This window comes from Aphidius gifuensis, linkage group LG1, assembly GCF_014905175.1.
Source record: "Aphidius gifuensis isolate YNYX2018 linkage group LG1, ASM1490517v1, whole genome shotgun sequence".
Lineage (NCBI taxonomy): Eukaryota > Metazoa > Arthropoda > Insecta > Hymenoptera > Braconidae > Aphidius > Aphidius gifuensis.
In genome coordinates this window covers 27789421-27815532 of record NC_057788.1, presented here as the reverse complement: position 1 = coordinate 27815532, position 26112 = coordinate 27789421, and the positions used below count along the sequence as shown (strand labels likewise).

Below are 26112 nucleotides of genomic sequence, written 5' to 3'. Positions count from 1 at the left end.
ATTATATTATTATTAATTTATTAATATTTTTTATAGTGTTTACAAGATGGAACTTGGCTTTTGTTGGATCAAGTAAATTTATGTAGTCCAGCAGTATTAGATAGATTGAATGGTCTACTTGAACCTGGTGGTGTTCTTACAATTGGTGAACGTGGTATTGGTAGTGATGGTAATATACATACAATCAAACCACATAAAAATTTCCGTTTATTTTTAACAATGGATCCACGATATGGTGAAATATCACGAGCAATGAGAAATCGAGGTGTTGAAATATTCATAACAACAAACAAAGATGATCAACAAATAAATAATTTAGATATTAAATCACAATTATTTAGTATTGGCTTGACAAATCCATGTCATCAAGAAGCACTATTAAGCATTCATCAAACAATAATTGATAAAAATTTAACTGCTGAAAATTATGGTGTCAATGAATTATTTGATAGTGGATTTTTAATAACTCATCAAATACTTCGAGGTTTTTCAATAATTGAAGCATTTAAAATGGCATGCACAGATGTTTATATTAAGTCAAAACATATTCAAGATTCTTGTGTACGTGATTCATTAACATCAATTATTGAAGAAACAATTCAACAATTTAAAACCAGTGATAATGATAATTTTGTTATTGATTTAAATTCAGTAACACTTAAGGTATCTGATTTACAAGATAATTCACAAATTTCTATTATTAAACAACAACAATCATTATTAATGTTATTGTATAAACAAAAATTATTATTAAATGATTTTAATGTTGATAAAAATACAACAAAATTCATTAATAATTATTTTGATTCATCACGTAATGATGATAATTTAATTGACACTGAAATAACAAAAATTATTCCATATTTATTGTTGAATTTCTATGAAAAATCAACAATAAATGATGTTAAAATTCGTACAAAATATTTAAAAAATATAACAAATGATACTGACTTCATAACAACATTGAATATACTAGAAAAAGAAGTTATTGAATTTTCAGATATATTAGAAAATAAATGTCTTCCATGGTATCCATTAGTATCACCAATTAATTTAACTGAAAAACAAACAACTATATCACTTAAATTGTCAATGTTATTGTACATAAAAACAATGAAAATTAATCATGATAATATTGATAAAAATATTAATTTAAATAAAAATACAATAACTGTTGATGATTATTCAAATGCAATTAATAATAATAAACTTGCTGATCGTATTAATATACCACTTGTCACAATGTTTTATCCATTTGCTGATAAATTAAATAACTGGATATTGACATATATAAAAACAGTAATTAATCACATTGATTATAAAAAATTTTACGACATTAAAAAAAGTATCAACTGGATAAAAAGATTTTATCAACAGGGTGAATTAGTATTGATTGATAAATTAAATAATGATGATTCAAATAAAGCCACAAGTTTATTAGACAACATTGAAATATTATTAAAAGTACATTATAAATGGATGAAAAAAATTGTTGATAAAACAATTAATTTAAATGATAATACATTGAGTGAAAATATTAAATTAATAAGAGACATAATTTTATCATTATTGCAAGAAATTGATGTAACTGTTTATTCAGTTGATGATCGTTTTACAAAATTTACAAAAATTATTAAAAATAATATTATAACACCATTGCCATTTAATTCTGAAACAATAATAACAAATTTTAAATGTTTAAAAAATATAACAAATGAATTTTCAACATTAGAACGTGTAGATGATGTCAATTTTTTGTCATGGAAAATTAGATTAATTCTTCTTCATCTTGATGAAAGTAAAAAATTAAGATATAATTTAATAAATACATGGCAAAAAATATATAATGAAGAATTTAATGATACTGATATTTATACTGAGTTGATTGACGACAGTGAAAGTATTAAAAATCAATACATGATTGGACTTAATACACATGAACAAGTAACACATGCACTTGATGTAATTTTATCTACTCAAAATGATCATAAACTCAATGAGATATATACTAAAATTCAATTATATCCAATTTACGAGTATGCATTTTACATGTTTGTCAATAAATTTCATGCAATAACATGTTGTAAAATTAATAATGATAATACTGATGATAATAGTTTATTAACAAATGAATATTCACTAAATAAATTTATTGATATACCAAGTATTCCAATGAATTTACTAGGTGTTATTAAAACAATTTATGAAAATTATCAACAACCAATTAAACTAATGAGATTGATACATGACCTATTTCAAGGTTTAACAAAATTAAGTTATGCATCAAATGCATTTAAAAATCCAAATTTAATGATTAATTTTACAAATATTAATAATGAAAATACAGATGATTATTTAATTAATAAAAAAAATACAACAGATGATGATAATAATATTATACATAATAATTCAGAGCCAATATTAATATTACTTGTATCAAAATTAATTCTCGATACAACAACAACAAGTAAAGATGAATTTCAAGTACTTGGTTCAGCTTCATTGGGTGATTACAGAGCTAAAATTAAGCAGTTACGTGTTCTCAATGATGTATTATGGCGTAATAGTATATCATTTAATTCAAAAGATTATGGATATGTTGAAAATGATCGTAAAGCATTGATTGCTCGCTCGGAAAGTTATATAAAATCAGTTGAGCAAACTGGTGGAGAATTGTGGGAACGTGAAATGTTAAATAAATCATCAACAAATACACTTCCAACTGAACAAAAATATCAAGAAGAATATAGAGATCCACTTGATGAATTAAAACAATTAATAAATCAATTAAAGTCCAATGATAATATTGAATTTGAAAATATTAAACGTGGTTATTCATGGATGCTACTTGGATATCATCAGTTATTTATATTTACAAATTTAGAATTTATTGATCCAATACGTAAAAAGGAACTTAAAATTCAGTATGTTGATGAAGATATTGAAGATTTAAAAAATATTATATACAGTGTTACATTGGAGGGTTATGCATTTGGTGATTCTAGCACAAATAAATATGATCCACGAATTGTTGAAGCACAAAAATCATTGAATGAATTGAACTTGAAAAAAAATAATTTAACAGCATCAAAAGGCTTTCGTTCATCAACATCAAAGTATCAAGAATTAGTCAAAGAAATGATTGCTTTTCGACAAACAGTTGGTTCTTGGAAAGAAATTATTGAACCAATTAAAAATTTATACAATATGTATATTGATGCTGTTAATAATTGTGATGTAAAATCTGAATTATTTATAGAAAATATAACTGAAAAAATTGGATCAATTGAATTATCAGAACGTTCATTGCATGAATTTTCCGAACGAATGGAATTAAAATTCTTGCCAAACTATCGTGAACTTGTTGCTCCAATTGTTACTGCACTTGCTGAACTAAAGCATGGATCAAGAATTTTAATTGATGAACTTAAACGTTTAGTTATGGAAATAAATAATAAAACAAATCACAATATTAATGCACAAAATTTCATTCATAATCTTGTACGTTTTCCAACAATTGGAAAAGGACAAAATAATTTACTTGAACTTGTTGAATTATGTACATCACAAGATAGCCGATATTTTATTAGTAAAACAATAACAGAAATAAATTCAACAGATTCACTTGTTGAACAATTTCGTTTACTTAAAAATGGTCTTCATGAATTTTATAATCATGTATCATTGACAAAAAAATTAACAAAACCATTATGGAATGAATTAAATTCATTACTTCAACAAGTTGTAATACTTTGGCAAAAAAAAGAACTTGAAAAAGAAAAATTAGCTAAAGAAGAAGCATCATTGTACAGAAATAAAGCAACACTTCATGCTGAAACAATAACTGAAGAACAAGAAATAACAATGGAACTTAGAAAAATATTCCCAACTCATCATGATGATGATTTCCATGAAATTGAAGACAAACATGAACGACTAGATACTGTTGCAGTTGAGCCAAAAGAAACTAATGACAACAAAGATATATTTAAAAATTTAATAACAGAAGAAGATGTTCAAGAAGTACATGAAATTCATGCACGTATTGTTAGACTATTTGCATTTGCACCATGGTTTGATGGTCCAAATAAAATAACTAAAAACACAATATCTAGAAATTATATTGATCCATTGATGCAACGTTTTCATACCTTTACCAAAATTCGTTCCAATGTTGAGTCAGCTTTTACACTAGATTTATCATCAAAATTGTACACTAGTTTAAATGTTATCACGTCAATTGCCGTATCATCCAGTCAAGGTGAAAGTTTTTACAAAGAAAACATCAATAAAAAGCCATATGATTTTTATAAATCAAGTAATATCGAAGAAATCAGACAGTGCCTGCCAATACTTGAAAAAATTAAAGAACGAGTTAATATTTATTTAAAACAATGGCCTGAACATCCAACACTCACTTGGATTCATACAATTATTCAAAGAGTTTGTAAATTTTCAATTTTATCACCAGTATCAAGATTTTTAACTGGTCTTGAATTACTTCTTGTTAAAATGCGTGAATGGGAAGAAAATGCACACAGTGGTGTGAGTTTATGTGAATATTCAAATACATTAACACAACAAATTATTGACTGGCGTAAGCTTGAATTAAATTCATGGAAAGGTTGTCTCAATGCAGCATTTGATAGATTAAAATTAAAAACATCAAAATGGTGGTTTTTAATTTATGCTGTTGTTGAAGCATATATAAATCAATCATCAATTGATACATCAATTTACAATGACAATAATAATGACAACAATGATAAATCAGATGAAAAAATTGATGCTAAAAAATTAATTGATCGTTTAGAAATATTTATGCGTCAATCACCACTTGTTGAATTTCAATCAAGACTTGATTTATTATATACTTTCCATGCTCATGCATTTTATTTTAAACCAAGTAATGAAAGAACTGAGCTTATTGCTATATTTTGGAATATTCATAATTATTACAGTCAATTTTTAACAGATGTACAAAATAAAATAACATCAATTAAAATGCCAATTGAAAAAAAACTTAAAGATTTTGTTAAAATTGCAAGATGGAATGATATTAATTATTGGTCAGTCAAAGAGACTGTTGAAAAAACTCATCGAACACTTCATAAATATATTCGTGAATATGAAACTGGTCTAAAAGAATCTGTTGGTAATTGTTTGATTGTTCAACCATCATCACATCAAACACCATTAACAAATGGTAATTCTGATGATTCAATAAGTACAATTATACATATTAATACACGTGATTTTATGACTCCATTAGCTATTGTTGATATGACATTTAATGTCTTGAAAATAAGTGAAAAATCAAGAATCCTACAATTACCAAAATTATTAAATAAAGCTAAAAATTTGTGTAACAAGACAATTTTAAATTCATCTTATCCATCATTACGTACGGAACTTGATGATTTTATTGATGGTTATATTAATTACAGTATTGAATTAAAGAATAAGGACATTGACAAAACATTACCAAAAGGAAAACAAAAGTCACAAGCAAAGAGTATTCTTCAAGAAAAAAGAAAAGGTCTTGCTGATTATTTTAAGGGTATGACTCGTATGGGTTTTTCATACAGACGTGGTAATTTAGATTTGAAAAATCGACGTGAAGTTATTGTTGATATGATGGTACCACCAGTTGATGTTATGATTGGTCTTAAACAATTATCAATTATTGAAAAAGTTGATAAAAAAATGATAAAACAATGGGAAGGATGTGAAAATTATTATTATAAATCACTTATTAAAATTAATTCATTACACAGTACATTAACTAAAGCACAAAATGATTTAGGTCCACAAAATATGGATAAATGTAGTGGTTATTCAAATCATTTAATGCGAATTGCTCATGAACAAAAAAAAATTCTTGCTGATAATTTTAATAAATTTTTAAATTTACGACAAAAAATTATTAATTTACAAATGATTGATAGTAAAATTGTTGAGTTACCGTCATTAGAAAAAATTAGAAATTCAGCTGATGATTTGAAAAATAAATTGATGATATTACAAACTGGTTTGGAACAATTGGAAGTGTATATTTGTGCTTGTCCAGTTGATAATCCAATTGAAGGTAATGCTGAAGTATTTCAATTAGAATCAGTTTGTGTTCCAGCTGTTAAATTAATGAAAGATGATGATGTCTGGAGAATAATGAATAATTTATTAAAAGACAGTAATAAAATAGTTGAAAATTTATCACAAGAACATGATCGTCTCTTTCCAGCTACATCAAGCTCAGTTATTCGAACGAGTATGCATTTGAGTTATTTAGAAAATACAAGTAAAAGTTTGAAACAAGTACGTCAATATCTTGTTGAATGTTCAAATAAATTTGGCAATGATGGTGTTACTGATCATCCAATATGGCAAACATTCCAATATCTTGAAAATAATATTGATGAATGGACAAATAGCTTCAATGATCTTACATTATCAAATGAAAATCCAGCTGCTCCTGTTAACTCTGATAGTGAAACTTTGTGCATGACTATTGAGAAATTGTTGGAAACAATTTTACTTGTCATTCAAGAAAAATACAAAGCACCACTTGGTAAAGATGAACAAGATGAAGAGGAAAATAATGAAAGCAATGTTCTTCAAACAGAAGAAGAATCAGAAAATACGGATGAAAGAGAAATGCGTGAAAATTTAATTGAATCATTAAAGAAAGATATTGTTAATTTACGTCTTGATGATGTCAATGAAAAATTAGATATTATTTTAATGATTGTACAATTGTTTGATGGTGAATCTTTAACAGAAGCCAATAAATTGGTATTACAATTTCTTCCATTATTAAAACAATATTCATTATTTGCACAATTTTATTTGAATGAACAAATTGCATCAATGCGAACAGTATGTAAACATTTAAGTTTGCAATTATCTGTCTTTCTTGATCTTGTGACAAATGGTTTTTGTGTACCAAAAGATCTTGATCTTGATGAAGGTGAAATGGATGAAGATGGTGTTGAGCAAAAATCAAATAAAGGAGGAATGGGACTTGGTGATGGTGAGGGTGAAAAAGATGTATCTGATCAAATTGAAACGGAGGATCAATTGGATGATGCTAGACCAGCAGGTGAAGAAAAAGACAAAGATGATGATAAAGATTGTGATGAGGAAGAAAATGGAATAGAAATGAGTGAAAATTTTGATAGTAAACTTCAAGATATGCCAAAAAATGAAGATGATGAAGATAATGATAAAGATGATGATAATGATGATGAAGATTTAGACAAAGAAATGGATAAAACAGAAGAAGGAGTTGATCAATTAGATGAAGAATTATGGGGTGATGATGAAGATGAAGATATTGATGAAACTGCTGATTCTGATGAAAAAGGTAAAGGTGAAGAAACTGGTGATAAAGAAATGACAAGTAATGAAGAAGTTAATGACAAGAAAAAAGAAAATAATGATGAAGATGATAATCAAAATGATGGTAATGAAGAAAAAGAAAAACCAGAAATAAATGAAATGAATGAACCAGATGAAAATGATGATCAAATAAATCCACATCATGGTAAACAAGAATTACCACCAGAACCAGAAGAAATGGATCTTCCAGATGATTTAAATTTGGATAATGATGATGAAGTTAAAGATGGCAAAGACGAAGAAAATCCATTTGACATTGATGATATGAAGGAGAATCAATTGCCAACTGACAAAGATGAACCGGAAAAACCTGAAGAAGAAGAAGAAGAAAAAAATAAAGATAATGAACCAGCTGAAGATTCAAGTGATGATGAAGATGATGCAACTCCTTCTGGTGAACAACCATGCAAAGATTTAGATGATGAAGAAGAAAAAGAAGAAGAAAATACAGCAGACAGTGAAGAAAAATCAATTAATCCAGAAGACAAAGATGAAGAAAAAGAAAATAATCAAGAAAATGAAGAAGATAAAAAAGATGCTGATGATGCTGTACCAAGTATGACAGATACAAATGAAGCTGCAAATGAATTGGATGAACCAGAAGAACAAACTGAAGGTTCTCGTGATAAAACATCAGTTAATCCAAATGAATCAGAAAAACAAGAAAGTTCAATGACTGATAATAATTATGATGATGATGGAAAAGATGATGGCACAGGACAAGCACAATCTGATGATTTAGATAAAGGTCATTTAGGTACAACAGCACCAAAAAAATCACTACAATCACAAAATAAAGATCATAAACAAAAAGAAAAACGTAAAAATCCAGGTGATACCGATGATGATCATGCACTAGCTGAAGAAATACAGTCAACAGTTAAAAAACAAAAAATGATTAACAATAGAGAAGAAACAAATGACGAAAAAAATAATGATACAGGAATGGAAAATGATGAAAATAGTGAAATTGATATGTGTCAACATGTCAAAGATTCTGAAGAATATGATGGTCAAGTTATGGATGCAGCAACTGAAGAACAACAGAAAAAACAACAAATTAAAGATATTGAAGAAGAAAAACCTGATAATGATGAAGTAACTGATATGGAAGTTGATATGCATGAAGATGAAGATGATGAAAATAATAAAGCACCTGAAAAAACTCCAGAAGCAATTGAAAAAACAGAAAAAAATAAAGATAAACCAAGTACAAGTGGAAATAAAAAAACTGATGATACAAGTCAAATGGAAACAAAAATTGATGTTGAAGGTGAAATAATTAAAACAATGGATGTATCAAGATCATCTGAGTCAGCATTTTTCACAAAAATTCCTGAATATGAAAATACATCAATGTCACCAATTGAACGTGAAAAAACACGTAAACAAGTTGAAGATATGATGAGTCAATGGACACGTGGACCACCTGATCAAGAAGCATTAACAGCATGGAATTGTTTAAGTGCTGTAACTGAATCACCAGCACGTGATTTATCAGAAAAATTACGTCTTGTTTTAGAACCAACACAAGCAACACGATTAAAGGGTGATTATAGAACTGGTAAACGTTTAAATATGCGTAAAATAATACCATATATTGCAAGTCAATTTAGAAAAGATAAAATATGGCTTAGACGTACAAAACCATCAAAACGTGATTATCAAGTTGTATTGGCAATTGATGATAGTAGTAGTATGGCTGATAATCATTCAAAAGAACTTGCATTTGAATCACTTGCACTTATTACAAAAGCAATGGGTTATCTTGAAGTTGGTGAACTTGGTGTTGTTAGTTTTGGTGAATCAGTTAAAATTCTTCATCCTCTTGGTGAGCCATTTAATGAACAAAGTGGATCACGATTAATTCAAGAAATGCAATTTATTCAGAAAAAAACTGAAATTGCTAAATTAGTTAATACAACTGTTGACATGTTTGAAAATCAAATAAAATCAAGTGATAATGCTAAATTATTAATAATACTATGTGATGGTAAATTTTCAGAAGGTGAAAAATCAATTAATCAAGCTGTTAGACGTGCTAAACAATCAAATATATTTACTGTTTTTATTATGATAGAAAGTCCATTAAAAGAAAATTCATTATTAAATACAAGAACATTTTCAATGGGTGCTGATGGTAAACCTGTATTTGATTATTATATGGATCGTTTTCCATTTCCTTTCTATATGATACTCAAAGATATCAATGCATTACCAGGTGTTTTAAGTGATGCATTAAGACAGTGGTTCGAAATTGTTGGAAAAATTGATACATGATTTTGTAATATTCATTAAAAATTAATTACTAGTATTTTAATAATATTTTAATAAAAATAAAATTTAAAAATTATTGTTATTTGTTGTTATTATTGTTTATTTATTATTGTTACAATTTATTTATTAACTCATTTGTTTTAATTATATTATTGCTGGCATTTCTATAATCTTCATTCAATTATTTCGAATCAGCACTTGTACAGATTATTAAATTACAACATTAATATTGGATTGAAATTATAATTTAATTGTTTTTTATAATTTTATAATTGTTTATAATTTAATTGTTATTAATTATTAATTAATTGGCCGCCATTAAAATCTGTTGGTATGTCAGTTTTCTAGTCGGTAATATCACTCGAAATTTCGTGACGTCGAAAAAAAAAATATTATTGTGTAAATAAATAACCTGCTCAAATGCCAAAATACAATAGTTTTTTAATATTTAATTAATTCAAGTATGATTGACAATTAAATAAATTATTATAAAGTTATTTTATTAATACACAGTAAATATTTAAAATGTCACATTCGTATGAAAGTTATGTACATAATTATTCACAAAGTGCTGAAACACAAGAACATAACAAGTACAAAAAAAAATATAAAAAATTAACAAGAATTGTTAAGGATCTTGTTTTTGTAAGTAAATATTAAATTTAAATAATTAATAGTTTTGATAATTATTATTTGGATTATTTAGGAAAATGCTGCATTGTGTGATCAAGTTGCCCAGATGCAAGATAATCTAGTCATTGTAAAAGAAGAAAGATTGTTTTTATTACGAAAATTATGTCAAATACAAGGAGATCAAGATTCATCAAATAATTCTAAAAATTTATCAAATAATTCTAAAAATTTACCAAACAATTCTAAAAATTCATCAAATGTTAATCAATCGAATTCAAGTGTACCTAATACTGATGGTGTTGTTGTTGTGCCAAAAAAAAGAGCTAAAAAACGTTGTTCTTCAATTGATCCTTCTAGTATTGGTGAAATGAGTGAGTTGAATTAACATCACAATAACATTATATGTATTTAAATTTATAATATATACTTATAAACATTTTAGTTCCAAAACCCAAGACAAAAAGACCAGCAAAAACAACAAGGAAACTTGTTCAAGCAATACCACTTGATATTAATGGTAGACCATTGTTTCCAATAACACTTGGTGATTTGACAGTTTATTCATTGGGTGAAGTTGTATCAGACAGAGTACCATATCACAATGAGGATTTAATTTTTCCAGTTGGTTTTTGTAGCACAAGATTATATGCAAGTTTAAAAAATCCACATATTAAAAGTCTTTACACTTGCAAGATAATTGATGGTGGTCCAAGACCTAGGTAGTAGTTTTTTTTTTTTTTTTACATTAATTTCATTTGTTATTGTTTATTATAATTGACATTTTTATTAATTGAAAATTATTTTTTTAAAGATTTGAAATTGTATCAGACAGTGATCCAGATCAACCTCTTGTTGGATTTAGTCCTGATGAGTGTCATGTTAAATTATTAACAACAATATCACCACTGCTCTGTAACATTCCCCCAAAAGGTGCACAATTTTTTGGAATATTTCATCCAACGATACAAAATCTTATTCAAAGTTCACCGGGTACTCGAAAACTTGTACATTACAAGAGTCAACGATTTGAGGTAAATTGAATATATATTTATTTAATTTTTTTGTTTCGATAATTAAGTGTTTATTTAATCAATTAGGTAATGAAAAATCAAATGAGTGATCGTAACCCAATACCAGATGATGAGCTAGATCCTGGTATAAATTTTATTGCACTTCACAAAACATTTACATTTCCTCTTCTCCATGAAATCAAAGAAGAGCCAATCGAATAATTACAAATTAAATTTATAAACAATCATTTTTAAATCATTTATGTTTATTTAAAATAAATTTTATACAATAATAATTTCATTGTTTTAATTTATTTATTAATTGAAAAAATGTAAACATTCAGGGGGTGTATATACATTAACAAAAATAATATTTTTCTTTTCTCTTATAATTATTACTCAGAGAAATTTGAATGTTTTTTTTTTTGTTTGCGGCATTTTAAAACAATGACTAGCCACTTGCTTTAGAAAAAAAAAATAAATAAAAAGTACATTAAATTTGTTTTTCTATGATACACTATATTTTAAATTATTTAAATTTTATGTCATTTTATTGTTTTACCGTTTGGCAAATAGCCAAGATAATTTATAAATTTAATAACAAAATAATTTTGATGGAAGACAATTTTAATGTGATAAAAAAAAAATTATTCACATTTAAATTATCATATTATTTCAATGTCAAAAGTTTTAAATAAAAATAATAAATTTTTCGTTTTTAAATTACAATTAATTACACATCAATAGGCATATAAAAATGAAGTCATCTATCACATTGCGTCAATATATTAAACAATTTTTACAATAAAAAAATGAGCTTGTTGTTAAGATGTCATTATATAACTTTCCCATTAACTAAATTAATCATAAAATTATCTCTCACACAATTACAAATAAGTTGTTTTAATAAATATATCATTCAATCATTTGTGCTTGTAGACTTTGATCTCAACTTATTATTATTTATAATAATTAATAAATATAAAAATCAATGGCGTGGATGTGCTGGGCCAATTGTTTTGTTGAATAATGTATTTGCAATTGCAATTACTGGAGAAAATAACTTAAGTGGACAATCACTGTAATACACAAAAAAAAACAAATATTAAATTATTTATTAATTTTACTATGTAAATTTTATAAATTAAATTTTAAATAACTTACCAGACACCTGTAACAGGTTGTGCTTCATTTCCACTAATAATAAAAAGTGGAAATAAAATTGAAAACACACATCCACTAAAAGACAAATAAAAAAAAATAATTAAAATTATATAAATTGTTGATTATTAAAAATAAAAATAATGACATTCTTTCTATTATTAGTTGAAAAATAATATTACCTAATAACATAAGAATTTGGCAAATGTGTTAAAACAGCAAGTGGTAAACCAAAGCCAACAAAATATGGCCAATTTGCTTCGATAAATGTTAGTCGTCTGTGTAATTCCCAGCCCATATTAAACCATTTATATTCAAATGCATAAAGTGCATAAAGAAGGCACATGTGAATCATTGCAAGTAAATCACCAATTGGCGGTATTGGTATTCTTGATACAAGCATACCTTGACCAAGAAATAATGCTTGTACCAATATGCTAAATAATGTATCTGCAATTAATTTACTAACACTTGATAGTAACAATGGTCTACCTTGACGATATCTATAAGCACTATCAGCAATATCCTATTTAAACAACAATATAAATATTAAAAATACATAGCTCATCATCAAATTAATTAATATACATAATAAATAATTATTTTAATTACCTGAAACCATAAACTATTAACAATTTTACTTAGTAAAAATAATGGCAATACCCATACTGTTCCAAATGTCAATGATAAAAATGGTTTTGTCCATGACCATACAATTAAACCCATACTTGGTGAATGACCAAATATTATTTGTAATAAATATTTAAGCAATGGCAATAATCCACATTCAAATATTAATATACTTGCCCAAAATACACCACCATTTAATGCACAACATTGTATTGTTCTTTTTAATACTTTTGATTCTCTGTAAATTATTAATATTAATTAATTTAACATCATCATTTTAAAATATATTTATTATTTACTTGTGTTCTTTGATATTTGATGCTTTTGATGGACTATCTTTTGCATCTCTTTTAGCAATTTCATTTCTTGATGGTGATGCTTTAATTAATCTTTGATTCATTTGTTTATCCATGTAAAATAATACAATTGCACCCTTAAAACTGTCAACAAAACCACAATACATGGCTCGAAATATACCCTGTTAAAAACATAAAATAATAATTATTATTAAATCGAAATTTTTACATATTTTTAATAATTACTATTCAACTTACTGCGATGTTATCCATGGCTAAGCAATAATGTCAAAATTAAATAATAATAATATATCCAAGTTAATTATTTATTAAAAAATATATCATTGTTTTTATTACGAGTTGTATTAAATTTATTGTAAAGTTATTTATACAGATGATGATGTTCAATTGACAATTAATAATTTTAAACAAAGACAATATTGTTTATATTTGTTGACTTGATAATAATTATGTTTTTTAAATTATTATTCAATAAAATTTATTATTTAATCATCAAATATTTGGTCAATCATTGTGCACTTTTCTTTATTAAATTCAATTTTTTTTTTTGATTTATAATAAGTCGCACAGGTTTGTTATAAAACAACAATATAAAAAAAACACTTGATTATTATTACACAAAAAAATTAGCAATCTCACTGTTTTATTATTATTTTTTGTACTTGGCACTTGGTACTTGTCTCGTTTTTTATTTATTTTTTTTTTTGCCAAAGTCATGTGTGTGTTTTTAGGTGTTGGTGTATTGATGGTGCTGCTGCTGGTGAGCAACATAAACATCAATTCATGTTCATGTAGCTTTGGAGTTTGGATGTGTTGGTTGATCATTTGATAAGTGAAAGAAAAAGAAAGGAAAATACATCAAGTTGGCTTGATAATTTGTTAAGTTATTTATTGATTTATTTAATTTAAAACAAAATGCGTATTGAAACGTGTTATTTTTGTTCATCAAGAATATATCCAGGACATGGAATACAATTTGTTAGAAACGATTGCAAAGTAAGTTTAAAATAAATGAGTATTTTAAGTGTTTATTAAATAAAGCACGTGTTAAAAATTTTTTTAAGGTTATAAATTGTTATAAATATTATTAATAATTATTGTTTATTTTATTATTAATTATAGATATTTAAATTTTGTCGTTCAAAATGTCATGCAGCATTTAAGAAAAAGAAGAATCCAAGAAAAACTAAATGGACAAAAGCATACAGAAAAACAGTTGGTAAAGAATTGGCTGTTGATCCATCATTTGAATTTGAGAAACGTAGAAATATACCAGTTAAATATAACAGAGAATTATGGCAAAAGACTGTAGAAGCAATAAGAAAAATTGAAGCAATTAGACAAAAACGTTGTAATATACATATCATGCAAAGACTACGAAAAGGTAGAGAGCTTGATGAAGAAAAAGATGTCAAAGAAGTCCAGAAGAATTTATGTCTTATTAGATCACCAGCTTCTGGTCTTAAAGATCAAAAATTGGCTGAAGAAGAAGCTGATAATGATGATGAATCAATGCAAGATTCTGATGAAGAAATGGATGATGAACCAATTGCAATTGAAGCATAATTTAATCTGTACATCTTATGAATTTTTAAAACATTATTTATACATTGTAAATATTCTTTTTTTTTTTTTTTTTTTTTTATTTAGAAAAAAAAACATCAACAATAGATTAATTAATAAAAATTAATCAATTATATTTTTTATTTTTGTCAATCATTTATTATTTCTAAGACATCTACCAGCTTGTAATAGTAATTAATTTTTTTACGTTAATTTTGATGATGAATTAATTTGTTTATTCGTTAAATGATTCAATTTTTTTTTTTAATCATGATAAAGCCATGATTTATAGATGAATTATATTCCTCTATTATTAGAAAGACACTTGACTGCATTTTATTCGTAATTTGATAGATTCAAATTTTTGTTTATAATTACTCTTTTATTGATTTCTTGCTCACATTGATATGTTACTACATGTTGTGTGCTTGCTACGTTTGTTTGCTTTCAGCAATTAATTAATTTGGGTTATAAAAATAAAAAAAAAGAAAAGTGATTGATAAAAATTATAATTGTGATGAATAAAATTGTTATAATAAAGATACACAAGAATATTTACATGTACATTGTGCACAATCACTCTTGTTATTTAAATAGTAAACTTATTTTCATGTTAAGTTAGTAATTTAAAAATTCAATAATACCTCCTTTAGCATTCTATGTTCCTGATGAAGAATGAGTAAAATCTTTGAAAATTACTTCTTCAATTTTCTGTTCGCCTGATAGTTTTAGAGAAAAATTTTACCAATAATTATTCGTATCAGAAAAATAAAATGACGAAAAAGGTATTCGGTTTTTTTTTTTTAAATTAACCTCCTGGATTTTATTTTTGCCTGATACTTTAAAAAAAAAAAAAAAATTGATTTTTATTAGGAATATAGAATGACCGAAGAGGTATTCGAAGTTTTTGAAAATTTACTTCCCCAATGTTCTGCTCGCCTAATGATTTGAAAAATAAAAATAATTTTTGAGTATCAAGAACATATAATGAGCAAGGAGGTATTTTCAAAAATATCAAATACCTCTTTGCTCATTCTATGTTCCTGATACTCAAAATTTTTTTTTTTTTTCTAAAAATTTGAAAAAGAAAAAAATTTTGATTCGTATTAGGAACATAGAATGATTAAAGAGGTATTTGGTATTTTTCAGAATTTACCTCTTCGATTTTATATGTGCCTGATACATTTAAAAAAAAAAAAATAATTTGATTTGTATCAGGAACATATAATGACTAAAGAGGTATTTGGTATTTTTAAGAATTTACCTCTTCGATTTTATATTTGCCTAATACTTAAAAAAAAAAAAAATTCAATTTGTAACAGGAACATAGAATGACCGAAGAGGTATTCGATGTTTTTGAAAATTTACCTTCTTGATTTTATATTTGCCTGATACTTTTTGAAAAAAAAAAATTCTGTTTGTATATCAGGAATATAGAACGGGCAAAGAGGTATTTTAACTTTTTAAGAGTTTTATTTGATAAAAGAAATCATTATAAAAATTCGAAACACCTCAAAAGCAATTGCGCACGTCTGTCGCGCATATCTGGGGATTTTTCGTTTTTTTTTTTTTTTTATGTCTAGTTATGTGTCAAACTCAGTCAAACTGTCAATAGTTTTGTCAATAAATAGTTTTTCCACTGTGTTGTGTCTTGTGTGTTAGACTTTAGAGTAATAAATTTAGACTTGATTCTTGGCTTTGTAATGCAACAAAAACTAAAACACTGGTTAATAATTAATTATGGAAATTAATTACATCAATATTTCCATATAAAGTTGCTGTTAAATACAATGATAATTGTACATATACTAATAATAGTACAGGCAAGTCATACATCATCAAATTTTATATAACAACAAATAAACAATCACAACATAACCTAACTTTTATTTTTTTTATTTTTATTATTTGTAAATATTATGCTTGTTTACTGTCATTGAGTTAAAAGATTTATTATAATCTTTGTTTGACTATTTATTAAAGCATAAATCTTAATTTTTTTAATCTATATATTGTTTATAATGATAATTAATAACTAATACTTTTTTTTTTTGTTTCTATACACCAGAATATGCACAAAAAATCATCAGTGCAACAGAAAAAATACTTCGTGAATTAAATACACTTAGTTGATAACAAGTAGATGAATAAATATTATTTTTCAAAAATGATAAACTAAATAATTCAATTGTTTATAATAATATTAATGATGATAATAATAAAAATTTGAAAAAAATGAATAGTGCAAGACTGATAACAACTGGTAAAACAATGGATAATAATAAAATAAAAAATAATAAATTAAATTATTGTCAACAAACAATATTACATCATAATCCAGTAACATTAAAACATCAATCAGTAACAATAACAAAATATAAAGATAAAACATCATCATTATTAAATTATACATCACAACCAAGTTGTTCAAATGCAAAAATATATGGTATGCGAAGTAAAGAAGAATTACATGTACCAAGTGATGTATTATCAAGTAATAAAAAAAGTTTGGGAGTTGAAGTTTGTGTTACAATGGCATGTAATGATAATAAAAGAATTGGTAGTGCTGAAAGTGCTGGTAGTCATGATAGTATTAATCAAGAAATTCATCATTTTAAACCAATTAAACCAGCACTAAGAACACTTGTTACAATGACATCTGGTAATTAATAAAACAAGTGTTTTTTATATTTTTTATTTATCATAAACATTTTCTATATTTAAAATGAGAGTATAATTATTATTACAATAATGTTGTTGTTTTAAATTTAGATGGTAAATTAATTGAACCAAAGTTGGTCAAGGTCATTCCAGTGATTAAAAAAGTCACAAATATTATTCCAAAACCTCCATCACCAAGTAACATTAAACAAATTTTTGGCTGCTCTTGGAGTGCGTTTAGAGGTAAATATAAATATACTTTTTTATTATTTTTATCAAATATATTAATTATATAATAACAAAAAAAAAATAGCATTTGTCATTACAGGTAAAACGAGACATAATTTAAGATATACAGAAAAAGAATTAGATAAAAATAATCAACTAAAGTCTCGTCAATTAACAAAATTAACAAAAACATTTGATACAGCAAGAAAAATTGATCTTGCACAAGATACAACATTTGACAACAATAAAAATTATACTAAAAATATAAATCCCATAATAAATGGTACTAAAGTTATTAAAAAATTAAATATCAATGATAACAATGATATAATAAATTTAAAAACATCAAAAAATAATAAAATAAAAAATGGTTTAACTGGTAAAAATAAAAAGTTAAAAAATACAATTACTGAAAATAAACATTTATGTAATAATGAAATTAGTCAAACAAGTTCAAAAATTAATTCAGTATCATCAAGTTTAATAAATGAAAATAATAATGATGACAAAATTGAAGATGACGATAGTGCCATTATAAATATTGCTGAACGAATAAAACAAAGAACAAAAAATACTGAACAAAATAAAAAATTAAATTCACCAAGAAAAACAAGAAGTAAAACATTAAATAATAAAAATATAAACATTGAACATATTGAAATACCAATAAAATCAAAAAAAACAAAATTAAAATTAAACAATACACCAATTAAAATGACAAAATTAATAACAAATAATAATAACGAAAAAATTATAACAAGAAAAACAAGAAATTCAACAAGAAAAAAAAATAATTATCAAGCTAATAATGATGATAATAATAATGATAATGAAGATGATAAAAATCATGATAAAATTGATAATAATATTGATGATTTTATAGTGTGTAATAAAGAAAAATCAAAAAATGAAAAATTGCTCTTGCAGGAACAAGAGGATTTTGAATTAGCACGAAAATTACAAGAAAAATTAAATTGGGGTGGAGTTAGAACAAGAGGATCAAAACGTGCACTAGAGTCAAATAATATTGAATTAGATTTGAAAAAAATTAAAATTAATGGTCAATCATTATCAACGGATAATGGTGGTAATATTAAATATCGTCGAAAACAAAAACAAACTACAAAATAAATTATAATACAAGATAACATTTTTTTTTAATTTTTTTTTTTAAACAAGATTGCTATTTTAATCAATTATTTGATCGAAAAAAATATATTTTATTTTACATACATTTATTTTATATCTGATCACAAAGTATGTTTTTTTTTTTTAAATAACTATTTTTTTATATTGACTTAAATTTATTTTCAAACATAAAAAATTATTCGGTATTTTATGGGAATTTTATTTCGTGAACTAAGTGAGTACCTGTTAAGTATGTGGGAGGGTCGTGAAATATTTTTTTAAATAAATTTTCACAATTAAAATATATACAATATACAAAGCAATTTTTCTGACCTGATCAATGACTGAATCGCAATTTTTTTTTATTTGCATTAAATCAACAATCATAGAATTTATTTTGAAATTTTTTTATTTGTTTGTTTTTGTGGAGAGACCCCCTTGTCAAAGTTTGTCAAAGTTTAAATGAATAAATTGATGAATATAAACGAAATATTATCGGTGCAATCGAAAATCTAAATCACCAACTAACATATATTTTTTTAAATAAATTGTTCAACCTAAATCTTCGTTATTGAAGATGGTTGTACAGAGTAATCAAGATTCTTTTTTAAAATAATATGCATATAAATATTTATGCTTCCTGCCATTTTCAATATAAAAAAATTTCCAGTATTTAGTTTTTCCTTTTTTTTTGTCATGTAAAGTTATCATTACCAACAATAGTAATTCATTTTGTTTTTTTTACTACACAATAAATGAAAGCATAATATTTAAAAAAATAATTATTGATTGATAATTGTAAATAGCTACAAACAATAATTATTGTAAATAAAATATATTAAGCTTAAAGAGCGTGATTTTAAATTTAAAAATTTATAATTGTTTATCAAAATAAATTTATTTTATATTTTTAATTATTGTCATTTACAAAAAAAAAAAACATTAATTAATCATATTTTTTTTTTTTTTAAATGATTTATAAATTTATTTAAATTTCTACTGGAATATTTTTTAAATTATTTTATTCGTACTATACGTTGCTAAAAGCGTTCAACAATAAATTATGCATGAAAATAGAAAAAAAAAAACACAATTAGACTAAGCAATAAAAATTAATAATAAAAAAACAATTGTATAGAAAAAAAGAAAAAAAAAATATTTAGTGTTAAAAAATTCAATTGCAAATAATGTAAAATATTATATCATCGAACTGAGTATGAAAAAAAAATCAATGAAAATTATTTTAAAGAAAGAAAAATAAGAATGATCAAGTGGTAATTTTTGAACAATCTTATCATATTTATTAGTAAGAGTTTTATACAAATATACGTTATTTAAAAATTTTAATGACTAAATAAAAAAGTAAATAAAAACTGATTGAATGAGTGTTATTTTTTTTATTTTCTTCAATGCTTTGTATATAGAAAATTGATTAAATAAAAGAAAAAAAAAAACTAATTATACATATTAATTTTTAATCAGATTATCAGAACTTGATTTAGTATATGTCTCTAATACATTTTAAAATTTTCACACATATGGGCGAGTTCAACATCATAAAGGAATGCCAAGTAATAGTAATATTTTCTATTGAATAATATTCCCTTTCCATTTCGTATCACCTTTGTTGACCGACTCACAACTAAATAATTATTTAAATTTCTAATATATATTTTTTTCAATTAAACAAGCCATTTTTTTACATTTATTTATTTTTTATCATCTCACCATTTAATTAATTATAATTTTTTTTTTGCTTCAATATCATTGTCAATGAAAAATATAACAAACTTTTGTAAATAAATTGTTTGATAATTTGGTTTTATAAATAATTCCATTTATAATTTATTTATACATTTACTAGATTTAATTTTAATTACAAATTTTATAAATAGAAAATTTATATAAATATATTTTTTAATAAATGGTTTAATTTTTTGAGACATAACAATTTACAGTCAATAGTAATATTTTTTTATAATTAGAGTAATGCTGTTATCACTGGATTATTCAACAGCCAATATTGATGAATGTAATGAATTATTTTTTTATGCATATGTTATGTCATTATTCATTGTTTAACATTCATATTAATCCAACAGAAACATTTCAATTTATTCGAAAATTCAAAAAACAAAATAATCGAAATTCGAAATTTCTTAATCGAAATATTTCGAATACATTTTTTATTTCGAAAAAAAAATAATACAGCTATATATTACAATGTTTAATTAGTAAATTGAAAAAAATTAAATAGTCTATCAATAAATTAATAATTAAAAAAAAAAATTAATTTATTTATTAATCATTAAATTAAAAATTTAGAAAGTCAATTTATTTATTCATTAATAAATTGATATAAAACGTAAATATTTTATAATATCGTTGGTAATCATAATAAAAATAAAAATCAATAATATATAAATATTTAAAGAGTGAAGCAATAATTGTATGCTGTAATATGATCCCATTTTAAAACCACGCTGTTTGCAACGTGACTAAAATGATCACATGACCAATTTAACCAATCACTTTAATTTGTAATATTTTCTTTTATATATTTAAAAACATTGTCTCAGTTATTGTAGTCACGTTGCAAACAGCGTGGTTTACTATCACATATATAAAATATATTTTTCCCTCTCACTATCCCCATATTTTTTTTGCTTTTTTTTATCTACAAGCTATTACAACTTTAGCATTACCACCTCTTGTCATCAGCATATCCACACTCAATTCAATCCTCATACACTCGACAATTCAACAAACCTATCAACTCCATCAAAGGTGTGTATATTATTTTTTTAAATTTACTCTAATTTTTTTTCTAACACCCAAAAATTCATTATTAATTTTTCACTTAGTTTTTCACTTATTTTAACTAATTAATTAATATTTTTTTTATCAATATATTAAGTTATTAAGATGCAGAATATTGTTAAGTGATAAAAATGTATTTTTTAAATTTTTGTGACAAGTGTTTGTGTATTTTATATGTGAGTTAATGTATATATTAAGTTGTTATTGACACTTGGTCGATGTTGCCCATTACGACAACCGCTTTGTGATCACTGAACATTATATTATTATTATTGTTGTCATTTCTGTTATCTTCATTTACTATCAAACCATTTTACATCGTCATTGCCATTACTAGCACTTTGTGAAAATATATTTTATTATATTCACCTTCATTGGAAACTCAAAATTTGTCATGAACCATACAAAACGAAAAAATAATAAACAATTTATATTTTAATTTTAATATCAATTTAATTATTTTATTTTAATACTTGTATTTTAATTTTATTGATTATTTTATACAGTATATTTATTGTTCAAGTAATTCTATTGAAGATTTTGTAAAATATTTGATTAAGTTTTGAAAAAAAAAGAAAAATAATACATTTTAATGATTATTAAATAAAATTTTATATAAATTTATTTACTTTTTTGAAAGATAAATATCAAGAATGGATGATTCTTATGGATGAATAATTTAAGTGAAGTGAAATGACAGGAAGCAGACACCATGGCTGTGACCAGGGTGTGTCTAGCCAGGTTGACAATGTACCCAAGGCAAAACATTCAGTTCACTGGTTCAGAAAAGGTTTGAGACTTCATGATAATCCTTCATTAAGAGATTGTCTAGCTGATGCATGTACCTTCAGGTGTGTTTTTGTCATTGACCCATGGTTAGCCGGAAGCAAAAGTGTTGGTGTCAACAAGTGGAGGTACAATATATATCATTGATTTTTTTTTTATCAGTTAATATTTAATTTAGCTTTTTAAAAAATTTTATCATTTAATAAAATCATGCCTTTTGTTTAATATTAAAATAGATTTCTTCTTCAATGCCTTGAAGATCTTGATGTATCATTGAGGAAATTAAACTCCCGGCTTTTTGTGATACGTGGACAGCCAACAGATGCATTACCAAAATTATTTCGTGAATGGGGTACAACAAATTTGACCTTTGAAGAAGATCCTGAACCATTTGGTCGTGCACGTGATCATAATATCACAACTCTTTGCAAAGAAATCGGTATTTCTGTTGTTCAAGTTGCTTCACATACTCTATACAAAATGGACGAGTAAGTATCAACATAAAAAAAACAAAATCATCAACAGAAAATAAGTAAAATTAATAATTATTATTTTTTTCTTTTTAAAATGCTCGCTCATTTTCATTATCTTCATATGATTGGCCATCTTTATCTCGTAAAAAACATCAATTTAAATGAACAAAAAATTAATAATTAAATATCAATATTTGACACAAATTTAATTCATTTAATTTTTTTATATCAACTGTATTATTTACTTGAAAAAATATGTTTGAATTTTTGTATTATTTGATTATTTTTTTTTTTGTGGGTAATAACGTTTGCAAGTAAATTTGAAATCTGTCTATGATCACGTGCCAAATAATAGAAGCAAATTTTCAATGTAGGTACAGGTGTCTGGGTCGTTTTGTTCGTGCATGACCCGGGTCTGAATACCGTGAAAGAGTCCATTCTATATATAATACATTGAAATAACGTTGGTGCTTTGTAAAATAGATATACATAGAAAATATTATATATTATCAATATCTGGCAATAGCTTGAACATGTACTATTCTACTTTGCATTTATTTTCCGTGGGCCACTGGTTTGGCTTTTCTGGCTCATCAATGCCAGCATCCTCATCGGTATTACCTTGCCAATATTCTCATATATATCAATTTTATTTTTTATTTTTTTATTTTATCATCATCAAACTTTGGAGTAACATAAATTTTACATGTATAATCAAAAATAAAATAAATGATATTAATAATTCAACTTTTACATAATAAATATTTAGAATGTGAGCTTTTTTAATTGATAAATTTATTATTGATTTTTGTGCTATAGAATTTTAGAAAGAAATGGTGGAAAATCACCATTGACTTATCATCAGTTTCAAAGTATAATAGCAGGAATGGATTCACCATTACCACCAGTTCCGACAATAACTGCTGATTGTATTGGTGCTGCGTATACTCCTTTACAAGCTGATCATGATGAAAAATATGGAGTACCAACTCTTGATGAACTTGGCAAGTTGTTTAATTAATTAAATATAATATTATTATGGTTTTTAAATATTTACGTATTTTTGTTTTTCATTTTTAACAAAAAAAAAAGGCTTTGATATTGAGAAATTGAAACCACCAGTTTGGATTGGTGGTGAGAGTGAAGCTTTGGCAAGATTAGAACGTCATTTAGAACGTAAAGCTTGGGTTGCAAGTTTTGAACGACCTAAAATGACACCACAATCATTATTACCAAGTCAAACAAGTTTATCACCATATTTACGTTTTGGTTGTTTAAGTACAAGACTATTTTATTATAAACTTTGTGAACTTTATAAACAGGTAATAATAATTAAAATTTAAAAATTCATTTATTTATATATTTATTTATTTTATTTATATCAAGATTAAAAAAGCAATGCCACCATTGTCATTGCATGGACAACTTTTATGGCGTGAATTTTTTTACTGTGCTGCAACAAAAAATCAAAATTTTGATAGAATGAAAGGCAATCCAATATGTTTACAAATTCCATGGGATACAAATGTTGAAGCACTTTCAAAATGGGCAAATGTAAGTGGTCAATTAAAAGTTGAACATACTTTTTTTCAATAATCAATTTGTAATATTAAAAATAGGGAACAACTGGATTTCCATGGATAGATGCAATAATGACACAATTACGTGAAGAAGGTTGGATTCATCATTTAGCAAGACATGCGGTTGCTTGTTTTTTAACAAGAGGTGATCTTTGGATATCATGGGAAGAAGGAATGAAAGTAATAATACCATTAAACAACAATTATACATAAATTTATCAAGTATTTATTAATTATAATCATTAATTTTTTAAATAAGGTATTTGATGAATTTCTTCTTGATGCTGATTGGTCAATAAATGCTGGTATGTGGATGTGGCTATCATGTAGTTCATTTTTTCAACAATTTTTTCATTGTTATTGTCCTGTAAAATTTGGTAGAAAAGCTGATCCAAATGGTGAATATATAAGGTAAGTCTATGGCTATTTAATTTACATATAATATAGGTAATTAATATTGTTTTATTATTTTTCATTTAGACGCTATTTACCAGTATTAAAAAATTATCCAACACGTTATATTCATGCACCTTGGATGGCACCATTGAGTATTCAACGTGCTGCAAAATGTATTATTGGACATGATTATTCAATGCCAATGGTTAATCATAGTAAAAATTCAAGAATAAATATGGAAAGAATGAAACAAGTTTATCAACGATTCAACAAGTATCATAATAATGATGAAATTAAATTATTAATTATTTAATTTATCATTTCATTTACAATATTCATGACTTATATATTTCATGTTTTTATATTATTAAAAAAATACATTGTTAAGATATTTAAACAATGTTTTTTTTTTGTAATAAGCATGTTGAGAATAATTGGTAAATCAATAAGTAATCATCAAATGCTTGTGGAATATAGAAATTTTTTTTTTTTTTTTTTAATTAATAATAATACGCAAAAAAACATTTTTATATTAGTAAAATTAATAATAACTCATGAGTATTGATTCAAGTATTTTTAAAATAAATAAAACTTATTATTATTCAACAAGAAATAAAAAAAAACTATTAATTAATTGATAAAAAATATAATAATGAATTAAAAATTAAAAATATTAATAATATGCCTTGATTATTAATGTGCATTTTCTTCTGATAATTTTATACGAAAAATGTTATTAATAATAAATGTATAAAATATTTAAGATCCATTGAAAAAGCTTACCTGAAATTAATATATGTATTTTTATGTAAAAAAAACGAAAAAAATCATTTATAAAAATAAATAACAATACATATCAAATGAAAAATTAATATTAAAAATAATAAACAAATTTTTAAATTATTTTTCATGTCAACAAATGATATATTTTTAGTGCCTATACAATGAGTTTTGGACTCTTCTAGGTTTTACATTACATTTCTCATTAAATTTAAACAATTACAAATGAATATTTTTTTTTTTTTTTTAATTTATTTTATTTATTCTCAAC

The 26112-nt window shown here is 24.6% G+C and overlaps 6 protein-coding genes across 6 annotated transcripts in view; 5 read left to right on the top strand and 1 right to left on the bottom strand.

Annotated features, from left to right (window-relative positions):
- Nucleotides 1-9699, top strand: part of LOC122859486 (midasin) — a 37750-nt gene extending 28051 nt beyond the window's left edge. Inside the window, exon 6 of the mRNA XM_044163104.1 lies at nucleotides 37-9699. Within this exon, the coding sequence (XP_044019039.1) occupies nucleotides 37-9678 (9642 nt within the window). The 3' untranslated portion in view covers nucleotides 9679-9699. The remainder of the gene's footprint in view (nucleotides 1-36) is intronic.
- Nucleotides 9700-10086: 387 nt separating this feature from the next.
- Nucleotides 10087-11573, top strand: LOC122859472 (transforming growth factor beta regulator 1). The gene is made up of 5 exons (XM_044163080.1): nucleotides 10087-10320; nucleotides 10382-10679; nucleotides 10751-11027; nucleotides 11120-11339; nucleotides 11406-11573. The coding sequence occupies exons 1-5, from the start codon at nucleotides 10201-10203 to the stop codon at nucleotides 11538-11540; spliced, it is 1050 nt and encodes a 349-aa protein (XP_044019015.1). The 5' UTR covers nucleotides 10087-10200; the 3' UTR covers nucleotides 11541-11573.
- Nucleotides 11574-12126: 553 nt separating this feature from the next.
- Nucleotides 12127-14145, bottom strand: LOC122859475 (etoposide-induced protein 2.4 homolog). Its single transcript, XM_044163094.1, has 6 exons — nucleotides 13664-14145; nucleotides 13409-13587; nucleotides 13092-13347; nucleotides 12662-13005; nucleotides 12483-12557; nucleotides 12127-12397 (listed from the first exon to the last, which is right to left on the bottom strand). Exons 1-6 carry the CDS (start codon nucleotides 13676-13678, stop codon nucleotides 12307-12309), a joined length of 960 nt encoding a protein of 319 aa, XP_044019029.1. The 5' UTR covers nucleotides 13679-14145; the 3' UTR covers nucleotides 12127-12306.
- A 57-nt stretch (nucleotides 14146-14202) lies between these two features.
- LOC122859462 (probable ribosome biogenesis protein RLP24) lies at nucleotides 14203-15067 on the top strand. The gene is made up of 2 exons (XM_044163068.1): nucleotides 14203-14422; nucleotides 14549-15067. Exons 1-2 carry the CDS (start codon nucleotides 14342-14344, stop codon nucleotides 14990-14992), a joined length of 525 nt encoding a protein of 174 aa, XP_044019003.1. The 5' UTR covers nucleotides 14203-14341; the 3' UTR covers nucleotides 14993-15067.
- Nucleotides 15068-16612: 1545 nt separating this feature from the next.
- Nucleotides 16613-19502, top strand: LOC122859452 (myb-like protein I). Its single transcript, XM_044163057.1, has 4 exons — nucleotides 16613-16812; nucleotides 17058-17651; nucleotides 17762-17893; nucleotides 17979-19502. Exons 2-4 carry the CDS (start codon nucleotides 17225-17227, stop codon nucleotides 19007-19009), a joined length of 1590 nt encoding a protein of 529 aa, XP_044018992.1. The 5' UTR covers nucleotides 16613-16812; nucleotides 17058-17224; the 3' UTR covers nucleotides 19010-19502.
- A 2107-nt stretch (nucleotides 19503-21609) lies between these two features.
- Nucleotides 21610-25964, top strand: LOC122859443 (cryptochrome-1). The gene is made up of 9 exons (XM_044163045.1): nucleotides 21610-21793; nucleotides 22467-22740; nucleotides 22849-23100; nucleotides 23905-24089; nucleotides 24178-24407; nucleotides 24472-24639; nucleotides 24705-24845; nucleotides 24925-25076; nucleotides 25146-25964. The coding sequence occupies exons 2-9, from the start codon at nucleotides 22520-22522 to the stop codon at nucleotides 25372-25374; spliced, it is 1578 nt and encodes a 525-aa protein (XP_044018980.1). The 5' UTR covers nucleotides 21610-21793; nucleotides 22467-22519; the 3' UTR covers nucleotides 25375-25964.
- The last annotated feature ends 148 nt before the right edge of the window (nucleotides 25965-26112 follow it).